The sequence below is a fragment of the Equus quagga genome, chromosome 7 (assembly GCF_021613505.1).
Source record: "Equus quagga isolate Etosha38 chromosome 7, UCLA_HA_Equagga_1.0, whole genome shotgun sequence".
In the NCBI taxonomy this organism is placed as follows: Eukaryota; Metazoa; Chordata; class Mammalia; order Perissodactyla; family Equidae; genus Equus; species Equus quagga.
In genome coordinates, this window is record NC_060273.1 from 265,943 (window position 1) to 286,845 (window position 20,903).

Genomic DNA, 20,903 nt, shown 5'->3' on the forward strand with positions numbered 1-20,903 from the left:
GGTGTCTTGTTATGGTTTCGTTTTGCTTTTCCCTCATTACTAGTGATGTTGGGCATCTGTTCATGTGCTTATGGTCATTTGTATATCTTCCTAGAAGAAATGTCTATACAAGTCCTTTGCCCATTTTTCACTTGGGTTTTCTTTTTTGTTGTTGAGTTGTAGGAGTTCTTTATATATTCTGGATATTAATTTTTTATCAGATAGATGATTTGCGAGTATTTTCTTTTAATCTGTGGATTGTCTTTTCACTCTCTCTCTTTTTTCTTCTTCTTCTCCCCAAAGCGCCCCCCCAGTACATAGTTGTGTATTCTAGTTGTAGGTCCTTCTGGCTCTGCTATGTGGGACACCACCTCAGCATGGCCTGATGAGCGGTACCGTGTCTGTGCCCAGGATTTGAAGTGGCGAAACCCTAGGCCCCTGAAGTAGAGCACATGAACTTAACCACTCAGCCACGAGGCCGGCCCCTCATTCTCTTGGTAGTGTCCTTAATGCACAAAAGTTCTTAATTTTGATGAAGTCCAATTTATCTATTTTTTGTTGCCTATGCTTTTGGTGTCATATTAAAAAAATCATCTCCAAAATCAATGTCATGAAGATTTTTCCTTATGTTTTTTCTTTTGTAGTTTGAGCTCTTTTGTTTGTTTGTTTGTTTTCCCACTGGGAAATCTTTATTTTATTAATTTTTCTTTTGGTGAGGAAGATTGGCCCTGAGCTAACATCTGTGCCGATCTTCCTCTACTTTTGTATGTGGGATGCTGCCACAGCATGGAGTAATGAGCAGTGTGTAGATCTGCACCCAGGATCTGAACCGGCGAACCCTGGGCTGCTGAAGTGGAGTGTGCAAACTTAACCACTACACCACCAGGCTGGCCCCAATATAGTTTTAGCTCTAAAGCTTAGGTCTTTGATCCATTTTGAGTTCATTTTTATGTATGGTGTGAGGTAAGGGGCCAACTTCATTCTTTTGTTGTTTCATTTTAAAGCATATAGTTTGTCATTTGAGTCCTTGAATGAAAGGAAGGAGTAGACCTTACAAGTATGGAATGTGGACTCCAGATCCCAAGCGGATGTAGGGGAGGGTCCCTTCCTGAAGAGAAGGTTTCAGAACATCCGTGTGTGACACTGTCCCTCCCTAAAGCTCACACGTGGCACCTGCGCCCGTCGTGCTCATGCGGCCTTGCTGGTGCGGCAGAGCGTGGGGACTGCTCGTCCTGGTGAGGCAGAAGCCACAGGTCCTGTGCTGGTGATCTCGTGGGGGCGGATGCTCACTGCCACGGAGCCCCACGGAGCAGAGAAACAGGTGGTGTCCAACGTGGCCTAGCCTTCGCAGCGGACACGGCCCGAGGAACGTAGTATGTGGTTTTCTTTTTCAGTCACGTACGACTTTCTGGCTACAGAAGATGTAAACAGAGACAGGATCCAAGATGTTCTCTTTCTTTATAAAAGTACCAACAGCAGCAACAGTTTCATCAACCGATCCTGTGCCGATGAAGGTAATTTTGTTTTTATCTGGAAAAGGAGGGGTGGGAGGAGGAATCCTCTCGCTCTGCAGTATCTGGGGAGCACTGGTGGAATTTCTGGGAACTGTCACATTGCCCTTCCTTCCTAGCAGGACTAGAAAGAGACAAGGAGACAGGCTCTGGTCTAGGCACCCAGGTGGCTGCTGACCCCTGTGGGGTGAACGCCAGGGCACTCATGAGTCTGGGGGTCTAGGGCCCAGGGACAAAGGGAAGGAGCCCAGGCGGTGGGGCTGTGGCCGGGAGCAGGGTGCGCACCCGGCCCACAGAGTTGGGTCTCCCCCTGCAGGCTTTTCCTCTCCCTGCACCTTTGTGGCTGCAGTGTCAGGGGCCAACGGCAGCGTGCTCTGGGAGAGACCCGCAGCCCAGGACGGGGCTCTGGTGGAGTGCGCCGTCCCCCAGCCGAGGGACAGTGGGGCATCTTCTGCCTGCATCCTCGTGGGCAGACCCAGTTCTTTGATCGCAGTCGACTCGTTCACAGGTAGGCCACTTCTCTCTGTGGCTTCACCTGGGCCTCACGCCGGGGGTCCAAGGCCACGATGCTCTGAGAAGGGTCGGCCCGTGACAGCAGGGGTGGCGTGACTGGATGGGAAGGGAGATTACAGGGGTGGGAGGTAACTCCCACACAAGGTATCATATGCCTCGGCTACTCTGACATGTCACACTCCACGGTGTCTTGTCACCTCCGGTTTAAATCCTGCTCGTGGGTCACAGCAGAGCACCTGCTGGGGGTTAGCAGAGGTGAGGAGGAGCTGAGCTGCCACTGGCTCCCGGGCGGTACATGGGGCAGCCAGAGCGAGCCAGGCCGTGCCTCCGCATCGAGCCCACCAGGGCAACCAGGACCTGTCCGTGCCATGGATTTGCAGGCGCTTAGTGTAACAGGCATGTTTAGGCACTGAGCGATGGCCCCTCGTAGCTTACCAAGGTCCTAAGGAATTTGGTGAGTGTTAGCATTTCCCTTACCAGTTGTGGTTTCAAGGATAGAGAGGAAAATGAAGAGCAGGCTGGAAATATTTTAAGAGGAGAGGACTCCAGTTAAAAAAGATGTGGGCAAGATTATATCTGGGTGAGGACCTGTGGTCTCTCGGTCCCACCATGAGCATGCACTTCACTCTCTCCCTCCCATGTGCGGGGCACGGGGAAAGGCCCTTGTGGAGGCAGGGGGTCCACCTGTGACCCCAGCAGGAGACGGGGTCCTGAGAGGCCTCAGGAGGTAGCGATCAGGCCCTGTCCCTCTGGGTGGGGAGCGTCGGCCCTAAGATGTTCTAGAGCCGAATGTCAGAAAACGCAGACAAGCCGGAAAGGAGGGGACTCTGCGGCTCCCAGCGTCGCTGGCCCAGCTGGAGCGCCAGCACCGTGAATCAGTGTTCAGCGGGTGTGGCCTGCACCTGCCAGGAGCCTCCCACTGGTGCTGGTTGTGTGTCTGAGCGCGGGGAAGGGGCTGCACCCACAGGCAGTGACACTGCACTTGGCTTTAGGGGAAACACTGTGGAGCCGTCCCAGCAGCTTCGGTGGGAACGCTTCTGTGCTGCGCCCTCTGCTCCAGGTGCCCGACGTTGACGCCGATGGTGCCCCTGACCTGCTGGTTCTCACCCGGGAGGACGGGGAGGTAGGGCTCCTCCCGAGTCCCCACAGCCTCCTCTGCCTCCAGTCCACTACCACTTCCCAGCAGAGTTTGGGTCTGACCACCTCTCCGGGGATGCGCCCAGGGCCCTGCGCCCCTGGCATCTGCAGACTCAGCACGCGGGGAGGCTCTGTCCCTGCCCGCAGCTTCCGGCCGCCCCAAGAGCAGGGAGCGGGGAGTGCCTCTCATGGGTGCCATGCGGCGCTGGGGTGAAGCTCCACGGATGGAGGGCTCCGCGGGCTGAGGTGGGGCTGCCCACGTCTCCCAGGAGGGCTGCGCACAGGCACCCGGTATCAGACACTAAATCACAACCACCTCCTCGGACGACAGAGTGCTGACCCCTCCTGTGTGTTGCAGGTTCATGGCTATGTCCATTCAGGCAGCACTGGGCACCAGATCGGCCGCCGAGGCAGCCTCGGTGTAGACGGGACCAGCGGCTCCCTGCTGCACGTCACTAGGGCGGGTGCCCCCTACATCCTTCTCCCCTGCGGTATGTCACATCTGCTCTTCCCAGGGCCGCCCCAGCCTCGGAGGCCGTGCTGGTCTCGGAGGCCGTGCTGGTCTCAGAGGAGCTCAGCCCCTCGGGGAGGACAGAGTGTGAGGAAGTCTGACCGCAGCCACACTTGTCAGCTTCTGCCTTAATTCCAGGGATGCGAGTCAACACCATCGGGCTCAGATAGCCTCAGGAGCCCCAGCTCGCCAAGGCTCGGGGAGGGCGCCGCGTGTCCTGGAAGCGGGGCTGGTGGGCGCACCTCCTCCCCAGACCCCGGCAGAGGCCCCCATGACTTGAGGCTCTTCCATGTTTGAACAGCGGGTTCGCTGTGTGGCTACTCCGTGAAGGGCCTCTACGAGAAGGTGACCGGGAGGGACAGCCCCCTGAAGAAAGACCCCCGCTGGGAGGGCATGCTCAACGCCACCACCCACAGGCTGCTTCTGCACAGGTTGGTCTGGGCGGCAGCTCCCACGGGTCGGGGCCGCTCCCGAGTGCCCAGAGCCGTTGAGCCGGCGGAGGGGACGAGGGCCTTGCTGTTGGGAACCATGAGCCAAAGTCGGCAAAGAGAAGCCGGATGAAAAGCAGAGAAGACAGGGTCCTGACAGTGGGCTTTTCCTGGTCTCCCGGGAGGGTCTCGTTTCAGAGAACTGGGAGTGCAGGCTGTGCCACGGGAACCCGAGGGACGCAGCCCAGCAGCACATGGGGGGTCCCGGCCTCCCACCACCTCTGTGCTGAGCCCAGTCCCCTGCCTCTCTAGCTCTGGAGCTGTCCGCTTCCTGATGGTGGTCCCGGGGAAGGCCGGCGAGGACCTCCTCCTCGTGAGCTCAGAGGCCTGCAAGCTGCTGGACGGGCAGGACCTGGCCCCCAGGTGGACCCTCAGTGCAGCCCAGGTCCTGAGGTATGGGGTCCTTCTCCAGGAACCTGTGCGATCGCTGCAAGCCAGGCACCCCCAGCCTATCCCCTTGGTGGCCCTGGGGATGACGCTGGGGGGCTGGAGGGCCATGAGCTTCTGCCAGAGCCTCCTGCCTGTCACCTGGTGCTGCCCTGCGCCCACATCAAGGGGCTGGTGAAGCCCCTGGTGTCGGCTTCCCGTCAGGGCCCTGGCATGGGCTGCCCCCGCTCTGCCGAGGTGTGGCCAAAGAAGGTGGAGCGGGCCTGTCCCCAGGTGTCTGCTTCCAGAGGCCCTTGTGAGTTCTCCTGCCCTCTTCTCCTTCCAGGAAACCCGTCCTCGGCTACTACAAGCCTGACACCTGGGCCGTGGTCATTGAAAATGGGACCGGCACTGACAGACAGGTCGGCTGCACTTCCTTCTGAGGGGCCCGCCTTTGTCCACAGCTGAGGAGAACTAGTCTGAACGGCACCTGGCTGTGGCCGGGAGGCTGAGCCCCAGTGACCCGTCCTGTTTGCCCTTGGGGGACAGCTCCTCAGGGCTGGCAGGGCTGGCCGTGTGCCTGTGCGAGCCCCGCCGAGCCCTGCACGCTGCCCCTCCCTCCCCAGATCCTGCTCCTGGACCTCAGCAGCGGGGCCGTCCTGTGGAGCCAGGTCCTCCCGGGCCTCCCCGGGGACCCTCAGTCCACCAGCCTGCCCACCGCAGACCACCGCTCGGCCTTCTTCTTCTGGGGCCTCCACGAGCTGATGGGCACCAACCAGATGGTACGGGCAGGGCAGGTGCTCGGGGCATGCCCGCCAGGAGCATCCAGAGTCCAGCGGACAGGCCTGGGTCCTGCCTTGAGGCGCCAGGAGCTAGCCGGTGACTGTGACCCGGCGAGCCCAGATAAACAGCAGCTGTGTGAGAGCGGGCGGGATGCGGCAGCTGAAAGGCCACAGGGGAAGCCGGGGCTGGGGTCTGCCTTGGGGCGGATGAGGGGAACCTGGGAATAAGTGGGGGCACAGGAAGACGGGCACAGTGTTCAGCTAGAGGACACCGAGGAGGGTCCGGGTTGGTTGAGGGGAGAGGCGGCAGGTGGGTGGAGTTAGAATGGGCATTTTTGGGCCCCGGGTGGGGACGCTGGTGGACACAGCTCTGGGCGTCGTCACTGTCAGGAGCATCCCGTGAGGGGTGAGCTCAGCATTGCCTGGCCACCTGGCCAAGGACGCTTGGTGTCTGCCACCCGGACATGGAGCTGGTCGTGGCCCCAGTCACCCACGCCCCATGGCCTGTTCTTGCCCTAGGAGCCCGGAGATGCCCAGCACAGCCTGTACATGTTCCACCCCACCCTGCCTAGCGTGCTGCTGGAGCTGGCCAACGTCTCTGCCAATATCATCGCCTTCCATGGTGGGTGCGGCCTCCACGTGGCCTGGGCTCCACCCGCTGCGAGGGCTGCTCTGGCTGGTTCCCAGACCTGATGGCCGTGTCCCCCACAGCGGTCCTGTTTGAGCCAAGCCGCCACGCTGCCTGCCTCCTGCTGACCGGCCCAGCCAGCCCAGACGTACCCGGCCTGGTCTCCGTGGCCAAGCATAAGGTGCGGGACCTCATCCTGAGCAGCAGGGTGGTCCGCCTGGCCGAGGGCGGGCCTGACAGTGACGAGACCGTCAGGGACCGGTTCTCCCGCCTGCGGTACCGGAGCGAGGCCTAGCCACGCCGGAGCTACGGGAGAGGCTCCAGCTGCTGACATTAAAGGTCCTGGGACGTCGCCCCCTCGCCCACTCAGTCTGCACTCCGACCCCCACTCCCGACCCTGCCGACACTCTCTGCCAGGTCCTCGTCCTGCCCAGGGATGCACGTGGGCGAGGGGACGCCCAGGCCTCTGCCCTCTCCTGCCCAGCATGCTGTGAGGACACTGGGGTCATGCTCAAGGCCACCTGCCTTCCCGGCGGTGTCCCTGGGCCACTGTGGGCCGTGCTTGGCCCTGCGGCGGCCCACCTCACTCATCCACTAGCCAGAGGGGCTGTTGCTGTGGGAGAGCCTGGGCTCCATCCACAGACATCCCTCCCCTCGACCCGTCTGAGCCTTTCTCTCTGCACTGTCCGCTGGGGTCATGGCGCTCAGAGGGTGGTGGGCCCTGGATGGCGGTTCCAGCCCCGCCCTTCGTACTGCAAGGAAGGGAAGGCGTTAGCGTGGCTGGTGGTGACTTGCCCTGAGGTGTCCCCTTGACTGGGCCCATGGGGGGCGGGGCTGTATGGGCCGGGAGGCCCGCCAGCCACTCGAGGGTGTCCTTCGGAGGGTTCACGCCCCCGTGCTGGCTGCTTGTGCTGTGAATGTCCCAGGGAACTGGCCGCAGGACGCGCCCCCTTGATGCACACTGGAGCTGCTTGTCTCCTGGGTCCCTGCACCCCTGGGTGTGGCCAGCGCCTCTCCTCCTTCCTGGTGCTCGGACGGCCCCGGCAGTCGGTGTCACCTGACGCGGGACTCACCTCTGTGCCTTGTGCGCCCAGGCCCACCCCGCCATGGTGCTCTGTGCGGTCAGCCGTGCCCAGATGAGAAAAAGCAGCCTGACCCAGGCACCGCAGGAAGAAAGCAGAATAAACGTCTTGCACTGACCGAAGAGCCCGTGAGGGCGCACATGCCTCATGTCTGTCTGTCTGTCTGCTCCAGAGGGGCGAAGTGGATCTGCTGCCGGCCGGGCTGCTGGAGCAGGGTGGGGAGGGTGGCTGAGGGGGTGAGGGACCCTCTACCTGTGCTTCTCGGAGCGCCCCACCCACAGCAAGCCGGAAACCCAGCCATGGACGTGGATGTGCTCCGCCTGGGGCAGGCAAGGAGTCCCCCAGCACCCATGCGTCCCCGAGGCTGGCCAGGGAGGGGCTGGGGGTGAGCTCTGGCAGGGGGACCCCCAGGGGGCCTCAGTGAGACCAGATCTGGGTACCAAAGTGATGAGGGCCGTGGCTTTGGAGGATCCTGCGGAATTTCCTGTGGATATTGAAATACAAAAGCCTTGTTTTCTAGCCACACAGAACCACATCCGAAGGCCTGGGGCGGGTGACAGGGGGCTGAGTTTGAATGAAGCATGTCCCTTGTCCCTGTGAAAAGCTGCCCAGCCAATAGGGCCTCAGCATGACGGGGCTGCGATGACGAGTCCTGTGAGTGAAAGTCACCAGGGGCGGGCAGGGCTGGGGCTCAGCACCACCCACAGTCTCCCAGGGTCTAGGTCGGGCCTGCAGTGCTGGTTGGAGGAGCTGGCTCTGGGAAGGAACCACCCACAAGCCCTGGGACAGTAAGCAGAGTTGGGACCTGAGCCAGGGGACGCTGTCACAGGTGGGCATCCTGCACCTGGACTTGTAAATCAAGCAGCTGCGCACAGTCACTCGGTGCCTGGGGGTCGGCCTGTGCCGGGCTCCCTGCAACTCTGAGGCCTTGGGCACCAGAAGCCCAGGAGACCCTGCATTCAACACTAGGGGTCTCCCCACCATGGGGCCCTTGGACTTGGTTTCCTCACTGTCCCCTGGCGCACTCACATCCTTGTCCTGCCAGAACACAAAGAACGTTCCCCACTCTCCCCAAGGACCACACCCCACGTCTGAGCCTGGGGACTGAGGGCTGGGTCCTTCCTCGACTGTGGACCCCACACATGGGACCATCCAAGCCACCGCCTTTGACAGTGAACTCCCCTCATTGTCCTTCACCACCTCCCTCACCACTGCACACCTCATGCACACACACCCCCACACGCACACATGCTCACACACCACACACACATGCACACACGCACGCAAACCCCCCGCACACGTATGCACACACACCCTACATCTACACTCACGCCACAATATGGACCACAGCAGCAGGGCCTAGAGTGATGGCTGAAGGTCTTTTATTTCTGTGCCAGGCGTGGGCAGGAGAGGGAGGGAGGGGGCCAGCCCTGTGGGAAGGGTGGCACCCCAGCTGTGTCAGTCAGAGCTGCCTCCCAGAGGAGTGGCTGCACCTTCAGCCTGCGTCTGGGGGCCCCGCGAGAGATGGTGATGGGTGTCACCACCTCTTCCCCCGAAGACTCCACCTGTCAGCCCTGGCAAAGATCTGCCCTGGCCATGAACCAGGACGGCTGTCAGAGGGGTGACGACACGGGAGCCACCTCTGTACGACTCTGGCGGAGAAGCCACGGCCTCAAGGAGACCAGACGGAGGTGCACCTTCAGGACGAGGTCTGAGACACGCAGTGACAGCTGAGGCTAGGGCGATGCCTGCGCACACGGCTCTGTGCTCGTCGGAAGGCTGAGCACGGCCCCAGTGGAGTTGGGGGAGCTCCGTGTGTCCCCACCTCTGTGGGTCCCCATCAGCATCCTGCGGGCGAGTGGAGCGGGTGAACTCGCCCTGAGGCCGGCACGTCCTCACCACAGGCAAGTGCTGCCTGCGGGAAACCGCCAGTCTGTGTGTGCATCTTGCTCCCCAGGTATTCGCCGCCCATTTAATGGTTCTGGGGATGGGCGTGGGCACCCAGTGCCATTCAGCTGAAGACCACAGAACGCCAGGAGCTCCGCGTGGCAGCAGTCTGGTCTGCCCATCCCATCTCCCCGTTCTCCAGGTGACCCAAGCTCGGCCAATGACAGCCCCTCCCTTGGAGCCAGCACCTGGACCGGTCCCTTCTGGGGAGGGGGGGACCCAAGGGAAAGGTGGGAAGCCCACGAGAGGCTCCTGGCCCTGCAGCAAGGCCAGGCCCTTTGGGCACGAGGGGACGCCGTGCCGGGGTCTCAGCAGCTTCCAGGACCAAGGGCACAGTGATGAGAGTCGAGGATGGCCACCTCCTTCTGCTGTCAGGCCCACCTAGGCCTCCCCGTCACCACCCCTGGGGCCGCCAGCAGCGGCAGCGGGCTCCTTGGAAGCGAGGAGAGCAGGGCTGGGGCTTGAGCGCCTGGGCTTCCGCATGAACGGGAACACCCTGGGGGCAAGACCGGGCCTGAGTGCAGGGCGGCGACCTCCTGCCCACCTCGCTGTGGGCTTGGCCAGCTCCAGGCGCTGGGCCCCACCGCGGCTCACCGCCGCTTGGTCTCCGGGGGGACCACGGCCTCCGCCAGCAGGCCTCTGTACATGTCGGACTTCAGGAACCTGGGATAGGAATCCTGCAAGAGACAGTGTGCAGCCCTGACCCCTTGAGCCCCTCGCCTCAGCCAGCTTCCCCGCGGTGCAGCTGGCGCTGCTGTGGTCTCCTCCAACCCTCAGGTCCCCCAGGGGACAGTGCTGGAGGTGGCGGTCCCAGACCTGCCACACCAAGTCAGACAGCCTCAGGGAGACCTGGGCTCCCATCCAGCTGGGCCATTTACCAGCAAAAGGAGGGTAGGAGCCCAGTGCCCATGCCTGGAGCACGGACCACGGCCCCTCCAGCAGGGGACTCCTGAGCAGCTGTCACAGGGAGCCAGCGTACCCCGGTTCTCTGTGTAACAGCAGAGTGAGGGCAAGGACATGGAGCCAAATAAAAAACAAGGTTGAGGAAAACTGCATAGTGTTCAGTAAAGAGGAAGGGGAGTCTACGAACTGAATTGCTCATATTTTTAAAAGATAAATAAATATAAAAGTCAAGTTGTTAACATTAGTGGGAAGAAGGGAAGACGGAGGGGCAGGGACACGAGCAGGTTTATTTGAATGTACTTTGTTTCGTAGACTGGATTTTGAAACTGTGTCGATATTTTACATAATTATAAAACTAAAATAAGGGGACCGGCCCCGTGGCCGAGTGGTTATGTTCGCGCGCTCTGCTTCGGGGGCCCAGGGTTTCGCTGGTTCAGATCCTGGGCACGGACATGGCACCTCTCACCAGGCCATGCTGAGGCGGCGTCCCACATGCCACAGCTAGAAGGACCCACAACTAAAAATACACAACTATGTACCGGGGGCCCTTGGGGAGAAAAAGGAAAAGTAAAATCTTAAAATAAATAAATAAATAATCCGCAAACACTGAAAGTGAAGTGGAACAAGTCTAGCTGGGCATCCGGTGGGTGACGCCACCCGAACCACATGGCGGAGCTGTTCGTGGAGACGTCCCCGTAGGACACACACCAAGGACAGAAAAGGGAAAGAAGGAAGCCGTTTTTGTGACTGCGTTGTAAACGGCAGAGCTGTGCTGCTCGTCCGTGCTCCCGCGTGAACTTCAAGAAAAGCAGATGGAAAGATCTTCGGTAGGGGAGTGACGACAGAGAGGGAAGGTCAAGGAACTTGAGGAAGCGGCAATCCTGGATCTGAATTACAGGTCTTAGGATGAACTCTGGATAGATTTTATTTAAAACACACCTATGTCCCACTTCTGTCCACTGAAAGGCCTGAGCACGATGGCCACCCCAGTCTCAATGACACAACTGGAGTGCAGGTCAAGGTGTCTAAACACCACCCTGGAAAAAGGGCCAGGGCTTCTGTGGAAATTGCTGCCTCTACGTCCGGGCAGGAGGAGTCCAAATTTGTGCTGTGGGACAAGCCACCATGCGAGAAAGCAAGGAAGCCCCCGGGGCCGGCGGGGCACATCAAATGACTCAAGAGCCAGCTGGCCGAAGACGTGGCACTCTGAACATCATGTAAGAATAAAAACCCATCAAATCTGGTGAAAATGTGAATTTATGAGGGTATTAAAAACATCCCACCCTCACTGACCACCCTTCGCAGATACGAGGGGGTCCCACTTATTATTTTTAAAAGTGGTAAAAAAGGAAAGAATCGAGCACTGATTCTGCTTTTCTTCTAGGATGGGGCCGCTGGGCCAGCAAAGATCAGGCGAGGGAGGCATCTCACAGGAAGCTTCCAGCTCAGCCGTGATGGGATCAGAACGTCAAACCCTAAAGAAATCACGGATCTGAGCCACGATTGTGAGTTGCTGTATACGTCACAGAGAGAGGAGGGGGCGGAGCTCTCAGACCTCCTGATGGAGAGACACAGCAAGCACATCTCTGCAGTAAATATTCTTGACAAAACCGACCAAAGACACAAACAATGAAACCGAAGATGAATCTGACAAACTTTAAATGTGACTACCGATTTGCAGAAACACGGGGGAGACCTCAAAGAGAAACACGTCCAAGATGCCACAGGGGTGTGGTCAGCAAAAATCCAGACGGTGGGAAATGCTACAGGACAAAGGACTCAATTCCTCCAAAACAAAACCAGAAATCAGAAAAAAAAGATCTAGAGAAGAAACCGACACTTCAAAAAGAGGCTTAAGAGACTTAATCAATTCTAAGGTATGGACCTCGTTTGGATCCAAATTCAAGCAAATTGAAAAGAAAATAGAAAGAGAACTATTTCTAGGCCGTGGTATAAAGAATAAAAGCCCCCAGCGATGTCAAGCCCTGGGCCCTGGAAGCTGTGACTATGTCCCTTAAAAGGCAGAGAGACTCTGCAGATGTGATCAAGTTAATGCTCTCGAGGTTGGGAGGCACCCCAGATGACCCAGCCGGGCTCAGCGTGATCACAGGGGCCCCTATAAGTTGAAGTGGGAGGCAGGAGCGTCAGAGAGAGAGAAATCTGAAGCTGTGCTCTGCCGGCTGCGAGGATGGGAGAAGGAGCCGGGAGCCAACGAATGCGGCGCCTTCCGAAGTTGGAAAAGGCCAGAAACGGATTCTCCCCTGGAACCTCTAGAAGGAACCAGCCCTGCAGACCCCTTGACGTTAGCCCAGGGAGACCGTGTCAGACTTCTGGCCTCCACAACTGTGAGAGCATAAATCTGTATGGCTTTAAGCCACCAAGCTGGGGGCGTGTTTTTGCAGTGGCAACAAGAACGAACACGGAGGGAGGCCGTTGGGGAGCGAGGACCCCGACTGAGGCCGTGGAGGGAAAGCTGCTCGTGTTCAGCATGTGATGCTGGCATGTGCGGTCAAGTTGAAAAGGGAGAAGGTCCATGTCCTTCAGAGGAACTTCCCGAAACACCTGCAGATAGGAAGGCTGGAAACGGCGCTAAAGTCATGGGGTGGGTGCAGCGGGCGGGAGTGACCATGAGTCTGGACAGGCCCTGGGTGACCATTTTTGAAGCCAGGCAGTAGGTTCCAGGGGATTCATCATTTCACTTTATTTTTGTGTATATCTGAATTGTTCCCTATTAAAATGCTTCTTAAAGTCAGCGCTGGGCCCTCATTAAGCGCGTGCCTGGGGCAGCCCCTCGGAGGCTCAGTTTGTTCTGCTATAAAGGGCAGAGTAAGGGCAGCCCCCTGGGGGCGTGAGTGTATAGACAGGGCTCCAGGGCAGTGGCCCTTTGACCCTGCTCTGGGGGTGGGGGGCACTGAGGCCTGGCCTGGGCTGGATGCCCCTGAGCCTCCCGGGCGGCATAGGAAGGGGGTGCCCACCTTCTTCATCAGCATGTAGATGTGCAGCTGGGCGTCGTCCAGCACGTAGCGGTGGGGCCGGCGCAGCCCCTCCAGGGTCTGCTCCATCGTGTGGCTGTCGATGTTGACCCAGCGGGCGGCACCAGGGGCCAGGAACTGCCTGTGTACGGGGAACAGCCGGGTGGTCCAGGCTCTTCACCCCAGCCGGCCGCCGGCCAGCACCCGCCACTCAGCACTCACTCGTACACGGCGTCCAGCAGGGCGGGGACCTGGGCCTGCCCTCCGTGGCGCAGCTCCTCGCATGCCTCCCAGAAGCTGAGGTTCTCGGCTGGGGGTCCAGGCACCAGGTCAGGCCCACCCCGAGCTGCAGGCAGGGCTGGTGGGAACAGGGTCGGGGGTGTTCCGCCCTGGGACCTTGAGCAGGGCCTCTAGCTTCTCACCACTGAACTCCTTCCTGAGAAATTCCATGAAATGGGCGCGTCCCACGGGGTCTTCCAAGAGCTCCCGGAAACTGAAGCCCCATCGGTCCACACGGAGCTTCGTGGGCGCAGCCACGCTGGGGGAGAGGGCGGGGTTGGCCAGGAGCACAAGGAATGTGGGGCAGGTAGGGAGGTGGGGAGGACACGGGCCATCCTGGGCTCACCTGGGTGCGTTCACGACCCAGTAGGTGTCGCTGTCTGCGATCCAAGGGTTGCTGGGCAGGCACCCAGACATGATGGGGTCATGCGGCCCGTGCTGGCTGCTGAACTTGAGGTACCTGGGGGTGGGGATGGGCCAGGGCCAGGGCAGGGAGGGGCTGTGGGGACGAGGGCCAGGGAGGAGGGTCTGGGTTCTGGGCTGGGGGTCCCCAGCCACCACCCCCCATCCCACTCACGCCTCGAGGCAGACTGAGGACTTCACCCGGGTCCGGCCCAGCGCCTTCCTGCAGTACTCAATCTGGGACACGAGACCTGTGAGGTGGCCTGGGCAGGGGTCAGCCAGCCCTCCCCTCCCAGTGGCCCCCAGGACATACCTCCCGCCTGTAGAAATCCATGTTCTTGGTCTGGAAAGGGCCGGGTGGGCTGCAGTCAGGAGGCAGGCCCCTGTTGGGGACTGACATCCCACCCCTGTCCCAGCCCTCAGAGCCCCCTCCTCCAATGAGGGGTCTGACTTCCCAGGAAACGTCTAGGGGCCTATGGTCTGGCGTTTTCCAGAATGTTCCATGGAGCCCTTAGGTTCTCAAAGTTGCTTTGAGGTTCCCCAATTGTCACTCTTTCATATTTTCAGATGTATTTAGATCCTTTATATAAACAACCTATGCACAAGAGATGCTGCTATGGGCTCATGCTGGGCCCCTGGCCTTGTTAACTTATCTCCAAGTTTAACTCATTGTGTGCAGAGCTCAGACCCCGCCTGCCGTCTGCTCATGGGCTCTGGGACAGAGTGTGACCACGGAATGACTGGCCCCTCCCAACACTCACAACCAACACGGGAACAGGCGGAGGCGAGGGCCACAGCACCCTCAGGAGGCCTGTGATTTCAGTCTTTCTCAGTTCTCTCTGACCGACTTTATGATGGGGGAACTATAAACCTATGACCGTGAGCTTAGGGTTTCGAGGTTAGGAAGAAGCTTTATCAGTAAGGCCCCAGGCGAACCTGTTCCGTATTTTAGATTTCACAGGATTTGAACAGAGGGCCCTGCTGTTACAAAGTTTGGACATGTCTGTGCAGGTCCAGTTCCCTCTGGTTCCAGAGGCCACCAGAGGCCTTGGAGGGAGGTGGCTGGTCTGGCCCAAGTCCCTCAGGCCCATGGCCCTGCTTGTCACCCCTCCAACTCCCTGTGGACCCTGATGCTGCCCTGGTCTTGGGGAAGAGCACCCCCATCCCCCCGCCCGGAGTCATCGCACTTACTTGCACCCAGGGCAGCAGGTGGGAGGCGAGAGAAGGCGAGAGTTAGCAGGGGGCTGGGAAAGGGGACTGAGCGAGGGGAGAGGGAGACCAGGAGCGGGGCAGTGATGCAGCGGAGCAGCTGCGTCAATTGCCATTTGGATGGACAAATGGACAGAAGGATGGACGGCAGCCCCCCAAGTAGTCCCACAGTGGTGCAGGGGTTGGGGGGGGCTGGGGGCTGCGTGCAGGGTCCTCACCATCTGCACTCGCCTGGCTGTGCAGGAGCCCCGCTCTGGACCCTGCTCCAGCACGCTGGGGACCCCCGGCTGCAGAGGGGAGAGGAGATGAGGTGGGGGGCTGAGGTGGGCTGCTGAGACCCAGCCCAGGGCTACGTTCCTGCCCCCACTAGCCTCCAATGCCGAAGCTCTGCAGCCACATGTCATGCGTTAGTGTGAAAACAGATTCAGAGGAACCCAGGAGCCTGAGCCTTGAGCCTCTCTGAGTCCCCTCTCCGCCCATTCCCAGCTCCTGGTCACCTCCCCTCCCAGAGCCTGCTCCAAGTTCCTCTCCAGCACCTCGCCCAGCGCATGGCCCCCTGAGCTCCACATGCACACCTCGCCCCAGCCTGGCTCTGCCACTCAGGCGAAATCCTTGACTTTCTTCCCAAAGCTCCCCGTTCTTCCTCGCCTCCGCCAAGCTCACCTCCACAAGCCCCCTGCTCAAGCAGAAACCTGACGTTCTCCAGAGAGTCCCTCACCACAGCCGCACGTCCCACCGCCCCTCCCTCAGTCACACACCCCGGGCTGGCCCCTCCCTCACCGCCGCCTCATGCCCACTCACCCTGAGGTCCCCTCCACATGGACCCCCACCCCTCATGGCCAGCCTGGCCGACCCCAGGCCATGAGCACAGCCTTGGGGCCACGCCCACTATGCCCTCTTGCCTGGCCCTCAGGTGCACGACGAGTTGTTTTCCCAGATCCCCCCGCCCCACACACACTGGATGGGCTGTGGGTCCCTCTCACTTTTTTCATGGATTTTTCCCACAGGAGCTTCCATTCATGGTAGCTGTGACTGCCCGGCCATCCCTGGCTGTGCCCACTTCATCTCTCTACAGGCCCACACAATAGGGGACCTCAAACAACCCACGAGGACCACGGCCCTGGGTAAGGCACGAACCCACCAGAAGCTCTTGGCCTCTGACCTCTGTCCCTCATGCTCTGGCTCCACTTTGCCTCCTCCCAAGGGTCCTCAGGACCCCCATTCTGCTTCCCAGTGCCTTTCCCTCAGACCTGGAGAGAAATTGGTTTGTCCTGGGGTCCGGGAGTGTGGGGCAGCGAGGCCTGGCCTTGTGGTCTCTGGGTTCGGATGAGCCACATAACTAGAACCTCCCGTCACCCACCAGGACCCCAAAAGGCACGTCCTTCCCACAGGCTCAAAGCACAGGTCTGCGTGAGCGTTTGAGCAAGACACACCGACTCCCAGCAGGACCCCACTGCCGTCCGCAACCCGCCCCATCCCCACACGGGGCTCACCGGGGGTCTGTGCACCAGCCAGAAGGTCTGCTCCTGGCACGCGATGACCAGCCTGTCCCCCTTCCTGCGCTGCTTAGCTGCTCTGGGGAGGAGGTGGCGTTGGGAGGACACCGTGCCCACCACAGCGCCTCCCCCACCCCCTCAGGCCAGGGCCCGGGCAGGCAGCCAAGCCGGCCGTGCCTTCTGGTCCCACGGCTGCAGGGCCGGGCCTCACCGCAGCTGTTCCCTCGCCTGCATCACTACCAGGTCCCACGTGTGGCTGATCTTCCTGTGCAGCTGGTTGTAGTGCTCCTGGGGGGTCGAGGTCTCAGTGGGTGACCCCTCCCGTGCCCGGCTCTGAGCCTTAGAGGTTGCGCGCCTGTGCATTATCCTGGGGCCTGGGCTGTGGGCTCCAGGGCAAACTGTGAGGCCCTGGGGCCACAAGTGGGGCTTGAGGTCCAAGGGTTGGACTCAGCCTGGCGGGGAGCCCACCTTCTCATGGTCGACCAATGCTCCTTGCTTTCGGATGTTCTTCTTGGCCAGATAGATGGCTGGAAGGACAGGGGGACAGGCTGCAAAGAGCAATCTCTGCCCCTCCTTCCCTTTGGCATTACCCAGCGGCCACCAGTCCTGGGAGCTTGTGCAGGCTAGCCTGCCGCTCCCCACTCACCATAGTCCAGCTCGGCGGCTGGCCACTGGGTGCTCGTCCAGAAATAGGGCGTCTGGTGCAGTGCAGGGACAAGGATGTCTGGGACCTCCTGGGCCTTCCCTCCCCAGGAGTTGCCCCCACCCTCTCAGGTCCCTTGGGAGGAGAATGGGCTGGCTGCCAGGATCTGCCTGTCCGCCCATGGCCCCAAGGGTCACTGACCCAGGCCATTCTCTCCACCTTGAACCAAGCTCCACTCACGCCTGGGGCCCTGTGCAGGGATGGCCGTCCTGACTCCGGGCTCCCAGGCGCAGCCCCAGGGCCGGGTGGGGAGGGGCCCAAGTCCCCACTGCAGTCACAGCCTGTGCTGAGGGGCCAGGGAGGGGCAGGGACTGAGGGCAGGCCCAGCCTGGGTGCCTGTTTGTGGCCAGGGAGGGCAGGAGGGGGCGTCCGTCATGACTGAGGACACAGTGAGGTGGAGGGCTCCTGCACTCAAGCCCCACACAGCCTCCTTCAGGGGCGGGGGTCAAAGGACCCCTGGAGGATCCTCCCCAGGCACTACCCTTTATGGGGGCCCTACTGTGGCCCCAGAAAAATTGAAAGTCCCGCCCCTTAACTTGGTGTCTCTACCACAAGGGCCCTTCCAGTCCAGGCCATTTGGGGAAGCGTGGCTGGACCACCAGGCCTGCAGTGAAATCACCCAGTACCCTGCTCCAACCCCAGCCCTGCCCCTTCCAGGGGTCCCCACTCGTTGGGCTGCTGGAGGGGGGGACGTTCCACCTGCTCCCAGCTGAGCCTGACCTGGAACCTGTAGGGCGTGTCGTCTGGCTGGAGCAGGAGGCTGAGGGGGTCCCGCAGTGGGTACAGGTAGCCGTGGCGCACGAGGAGGGTGCCCAGGTGCAGGGCCTCTGGGGGCGCGTGGGGAGTGCTCAGCGGGGAGAGCCGAGCTGGTCCCCCCACCCCACAAGCTCCCCTCCCCAGCACACTGGGCTTGGTCTGACATGGGTGCGCTGGAGATGCCCCGCCCAGGCCATCCGCAGGGCGACCCCCAGGGGGGTGGGGGGAGGGACGGGCAGCGGGCCGACCCCTCACCCTCCTCCGAGATGCAGTACTTCTGGATCAACCACTCCACGATGTCGCTGCCTGCACAGCAGAGACTGGGGTGGGGGGAGGCCGAGGCAGGGCCGCTCGCCCCCCACCCCAGACTCCGCGGCCCCTCACCGGCAACCGCGTGGGGGATGACAGTGATGAGCAGGCGCTGGCTCCGCATCTTCACGCCCTGGTCGGGGTCCTGCATACTCACGACCACCCGCTCCATCTGGGCGAAGGGGGCCTTGAGGGTCCGCTCTGGCCGGCCTCCCCCACCCGAGACCCTGATTCCCGGACCGGCCAGGCTGCCCGGATCAGGGCGCTCAGAGGGGATTAACGCGCAGCGATGGGGTATTTCAGGCCGCGGCTGGAGGTGGAGGCGCGAGCGGGGGTTGGGGGAGCGGACAGACGCGAGGGGCGACCCTCAGCTCGGGGGTTTCCGCCGCCCGCCCGGCGCCGCTCCGCCCCACACAGAGCCAGCGCCCCCAGCCCCGCGTCCACACTCGCGTGCTCGCGCAGCGTCCACACTCGCGCGCACCCGCACCCACTCCTCTCCGGCCCCTCCTGCCCTCGGATGCCGGGAACCTGGGGCACGGTGGGACGTCCGCCCGGCACCCACCTTGCTCAGATGCGGCCTCTGCGCGCGGGGGCACCCGCCGGGGGGCGCGGGGCCGGCGGCCATGGCGACCGCCGGGAGGGTGAGGGTGTCCCGCCGCCCCGCCCCGCGCCCGGCCGCGCCCCGCCCCGCCCCAGTTAACCCTGGGCGGCCGCGCGGCCTGGGTCGGCCCAGCGCCCACTCCGGGTGCGGAACCGGCCGGCGCCCCAGGAGTCTCCCCCACGACACGAGAACCTCAGACCCTGCCCCAGGGACTCGCTGGGGACCTTGCGAGGGGGCTTGTGAGGGAATCGGGGCCCACCTGGGAGAGGAGGGGGCTCCGGGAGAGGGAGGGAGCTCCGTGCGGGGAGGGTCTCCAGGAGAGGGGCCCCGGGGCGAAGGTGGGCTGCGGTGGGGGACAAAGGTTTCAGGTCTGCTGTCCCCCCCGCCCCGCATACCCACCCTACGTGCAGCACCCTAGCACCCTCAGGATGTGGGGACCAGCAGTGGAGGGGGCTGTGGGGTCACATGAGGGGTCTGACTGCCCTAGGAGTGTGTCCCTGCAATTGTTTGATCCCATACATGACTGTGTGTGTGCCACCAGGTTGCTGTGACGCTGTGGCTGCATAGGTGTGCTGCATGGGGGCCCTTGGAGGCTTGGGGGAAGGTGGCAGCGGGCTCAGTTCCCCTCAGCTGCAGGAGGCCTGGGTGGGGCCAGTGGAGGAGCAGACAGAGACCACATCCAGGATACCCCTAGACGGTGGGAGAGGGGCTTCACTGAGGAGGCAGGATCTCAACAAGCCCCCACACCCCCAAGGTTCGCCCCAGGGCTGGGGGCTCAATCTTGGCCCTTTTTATCTCCTCCAACAGCTTCGCCCCCACCCCCGCCTTTGCTGGGGACATTTTTAAGAGGTGCAAACAGGTCTATTTCTGCTTTTCAGGGATAGAGTCCCTCCCCTCCCCTCCCCACTCAGGGGGAGCTGGGGGCGGGGCAGGATGGGGGTTTTTCCTTTGGCCAGCAGCCTCAGACATAGCTGTCTGAATCTATTTCCACTGCCCACAAGGCCAGGTCCCGCAGGAGTCCCGGCCGGGGCACTGGGGGGCCCCTACCTCTGCCAGGGCACTGTCCCCCAGTGAACTCCTCCCCCAACACGGGCGGGTCAGGCTGGCCCCAGGCCTGGCTGTCCTCTGGATGGGGGGCATCCACAGAGGCTGGAGACCACCAGAGGCCGGAGCTGTCCCCAGCCTGGGGACAACTGGCTTCCTTGACTGACACCCATCGTCCCAGGGAAGGGGCAGCAGGGATGGGGCCCTAGAAGGGCCTGGGCCCCAGCTGGGGGGATCCTGCCTTGAAAGATTGTGGGCGGGTGGGGCCGCAAGGGGGGCAGCTCTCTGGCACCCATGGCCTGCTGGCCTCCTGCTCAGATAGGGGCACCTTTGGGAAAGGGTGGGTCTGATCCCTGGGCGTCCTCAGAAATGAAGGTGGGGGTGGATGGGGTGGAAGGACTCAGGCTGGCATTCTGCCTCCTCCCCAGCTCAGACCTCGGCCTTCAATCCGGCTGTCCTCAGCCCAAGGTCCAGCTCACCCTTGTTCTCTGTGCGGGCTGACCCCTGGCTACTCACCCCACGTTTGTTTAGGTATCAAGACCAGCCCTCCAAGCTCCCTTCTCAGCACTGCACCCAGGGGGTTCTGTTTTGGATCAGTGTCTGTTTCTCCCCAAGGACGGGCCATTGGAATCGTCCAGGTCCCCACAGCCAACAGAGACCCCACCCTGCCATACTGACACAGCTCAGTCAATAAACACTTGAGTGATGGCTGTGTGTCTCCTGATTGCACCTCACCGTGTGCGTGGGACCCGGGATCCCTGTGTTTGGACACTGCGAACCTCTGGGGTGCGGGGCCAGGAGGCTGTGCAGACACACACAGCCCCCTGCTCCGCAAGGCTGGACGGACTCCAGGAGTCCCCTCTGCCCAGACAGGAGCTCCAGCGGGAGCGGGGTGGGGGAGGGTGGGGGACTGTTGGGCTCCAGGTGCAGCCTGCACTGCCTGCAGGTAATGAGGGCCTGGGGACACGCGGGAGGGGGGACACACACGCACCTGCTCCGCTCGGCGCCCCCAGCCCCACCCGCCCCGCCCAGGGGGCTTCCCCGGAGACTCCCCAGACGCCCGCGGCGCCGTTGGGTGGGGCGGCCCCAGTGGCCAGAGCGGGGTGCGGGCCGGGCGGCGGCTGGGACCGTGACGCGGCCGTGTGCGTCCGTGTCCGCGGCGGCCGTGCGGGGTCCGGGTGCGCCCGCGGCGGGGACGACCGGTGCCGGCGCCGTGCGGGCGACACGCGCGTCTCTGCGGGCTGCGCGGGGTCCGCGGAGCGGCTGGGGGCGCGCGGCGCGGGCG

The 20,903-nt window shown here is 61.9% G+C and overlaps 3 protein-coding genes across 12 annotated transcripts in view; 2 read left to right on the plus strand and 1 right to left on the minus strand.

The window, feature by feature from the left end:
• FAM234A (family with sequence similarity 234 member A) overlaps positions 1–7,115 on the plus strand; it is a 33,480-nt gene extending 26,365 nt beyond the window's left edge. For all 3 annotated transcript variants that reach the window (XM_046667258.1, XM_046667259.1, XM_046667257.1), the window contains 10 exons: positions 1,374–1,493; positions 1,807–1,998; positions 2,996–3,126; positions 3,499–3,631; positions 3,953–4,082; positions 4,392–4,532; positions 4,852–4,927; positions 5,132–5,287; positions 5,807–5,909; positions 5,999–7,115. In XM_046667258.1, coding sequence (XP_046523214.1) covers positions 1,374–1,493; positions 1,807–1,998; positions 2,996–3,126; positions 3,499–3,631; positions 3,953–4,082; positions 4,392–4,532; positions 4,852–4,927; positions 5,132–5,287; positions 5,807–5,909; positions 5,999–6,210 — 1,394 coding nt within the window. In that variant the 3' untranslated portion in view covers positions 6,211–7,115. The remainder of the gene's footprint in view (positions 1–1,373; positions 1,494–1,806; positions 1,999–2,995; positions 3,127–3,498; positions 3,632–3,952; positions 4,083–4,391; positions 4,533–4,851; positions 4,928–5,131; positions 5,288–5,806; positions 5,910–5,998) is intronic.
• A 143-nt stretch (positions 7,116–7,258) lies between these two features.
• On the minus strand, positions 7,259–18,603 carry RGS11 (regulator of G protein signaling 11). 8 transcript variants are annotated; one of them, XM_046667267.1, is made up of 17 exons: positions 18,536–18,603; positions 18,049–18,145; positions 17,920–17,970; positions 17,629–17,735; positions 16,852–16,903; positions 16,674–16,732; positions 16,417–16,493; positions 16,203–16,284; positions 14,928–14,996; positions 13,814–13,837; positions 13,676–13,737; positions 13,445–13,558; positions 13,242–13,357; positions 13,042–13,129; positions 12,823–12,961; positions 9,539–9,621; positions 7,259–9,440 (listed from the first exon to the last, which is right to left on the minus strand). In XM_046667267.1, the coding sequence occupies exons 1-17, from the start codon at positions 18,596–18,598 to the stop codon at positions 9,326–9,328; spliced, it is 1,398 nt and encodes a 465-aa protein (XP_046523223.1). In that variant the 5' UTR covers positions 18,599–18,603; the 3' UTR covers positions 7,259–9,325. The 8 variants fall into 8 exon arrangements, with proteins under 8 accessions (XP_046523223.1, XP_046523222.1, XP_046523220.1 ...); XM_046667266.1 differs by having other exon boundaries at positions 13,814–13,843; XM_046667264.1 differs by having other exon boundaries at positions 13,042–13,165; positions 13,676–13,843; positions 14,941–14,996.
• ARHGDIG (Rho GDP dissociation inhibitor gamma) overlaps positions 18,597–20,903 on the plus strand; it is a 5,126-nt gene continuing 2,819 nt past the window's right edge. The window contains exons 1-2 of the mRNA XM_046666324.1: positions 18,597–18,614; positions 20,651–20,900. Of these exons, the coding sequence (XP_046522280.1) occupies positions 18,597–18,614; positions 20,651–20,900 (268 nt within the window). The remainder of the gene's footprint in view (positions 18,615–20,650; positions 20,901–20,903) is intronic.

Excerpts from the sequence above, each read along its gene's own strand:
- RGS11 (XM_046667260.1), bottom strand. The coding sequence starts at position 18,598 with ATGGCCGCCGGCCCCGCGCCCCCCGGCGGGTGCCCCCGCGCGCAGAGG. Across the intron at positions 17,736-17,919 it reads GTACTGCATCTCGGAGGAGG|AGGCCCTGCACCTGGGCACC; the intron begins GTGAGGGGTCGG and ends ACGCGCCCCCAG. Across the intron at positions 13,358-13,444 it reads TGGGTCGTGAACGCACCCAG|CGTGGCTGCGCCCACGAAGC; the intron begins GTGAGCCCAGGA and ends CCTCTCCCCCAG.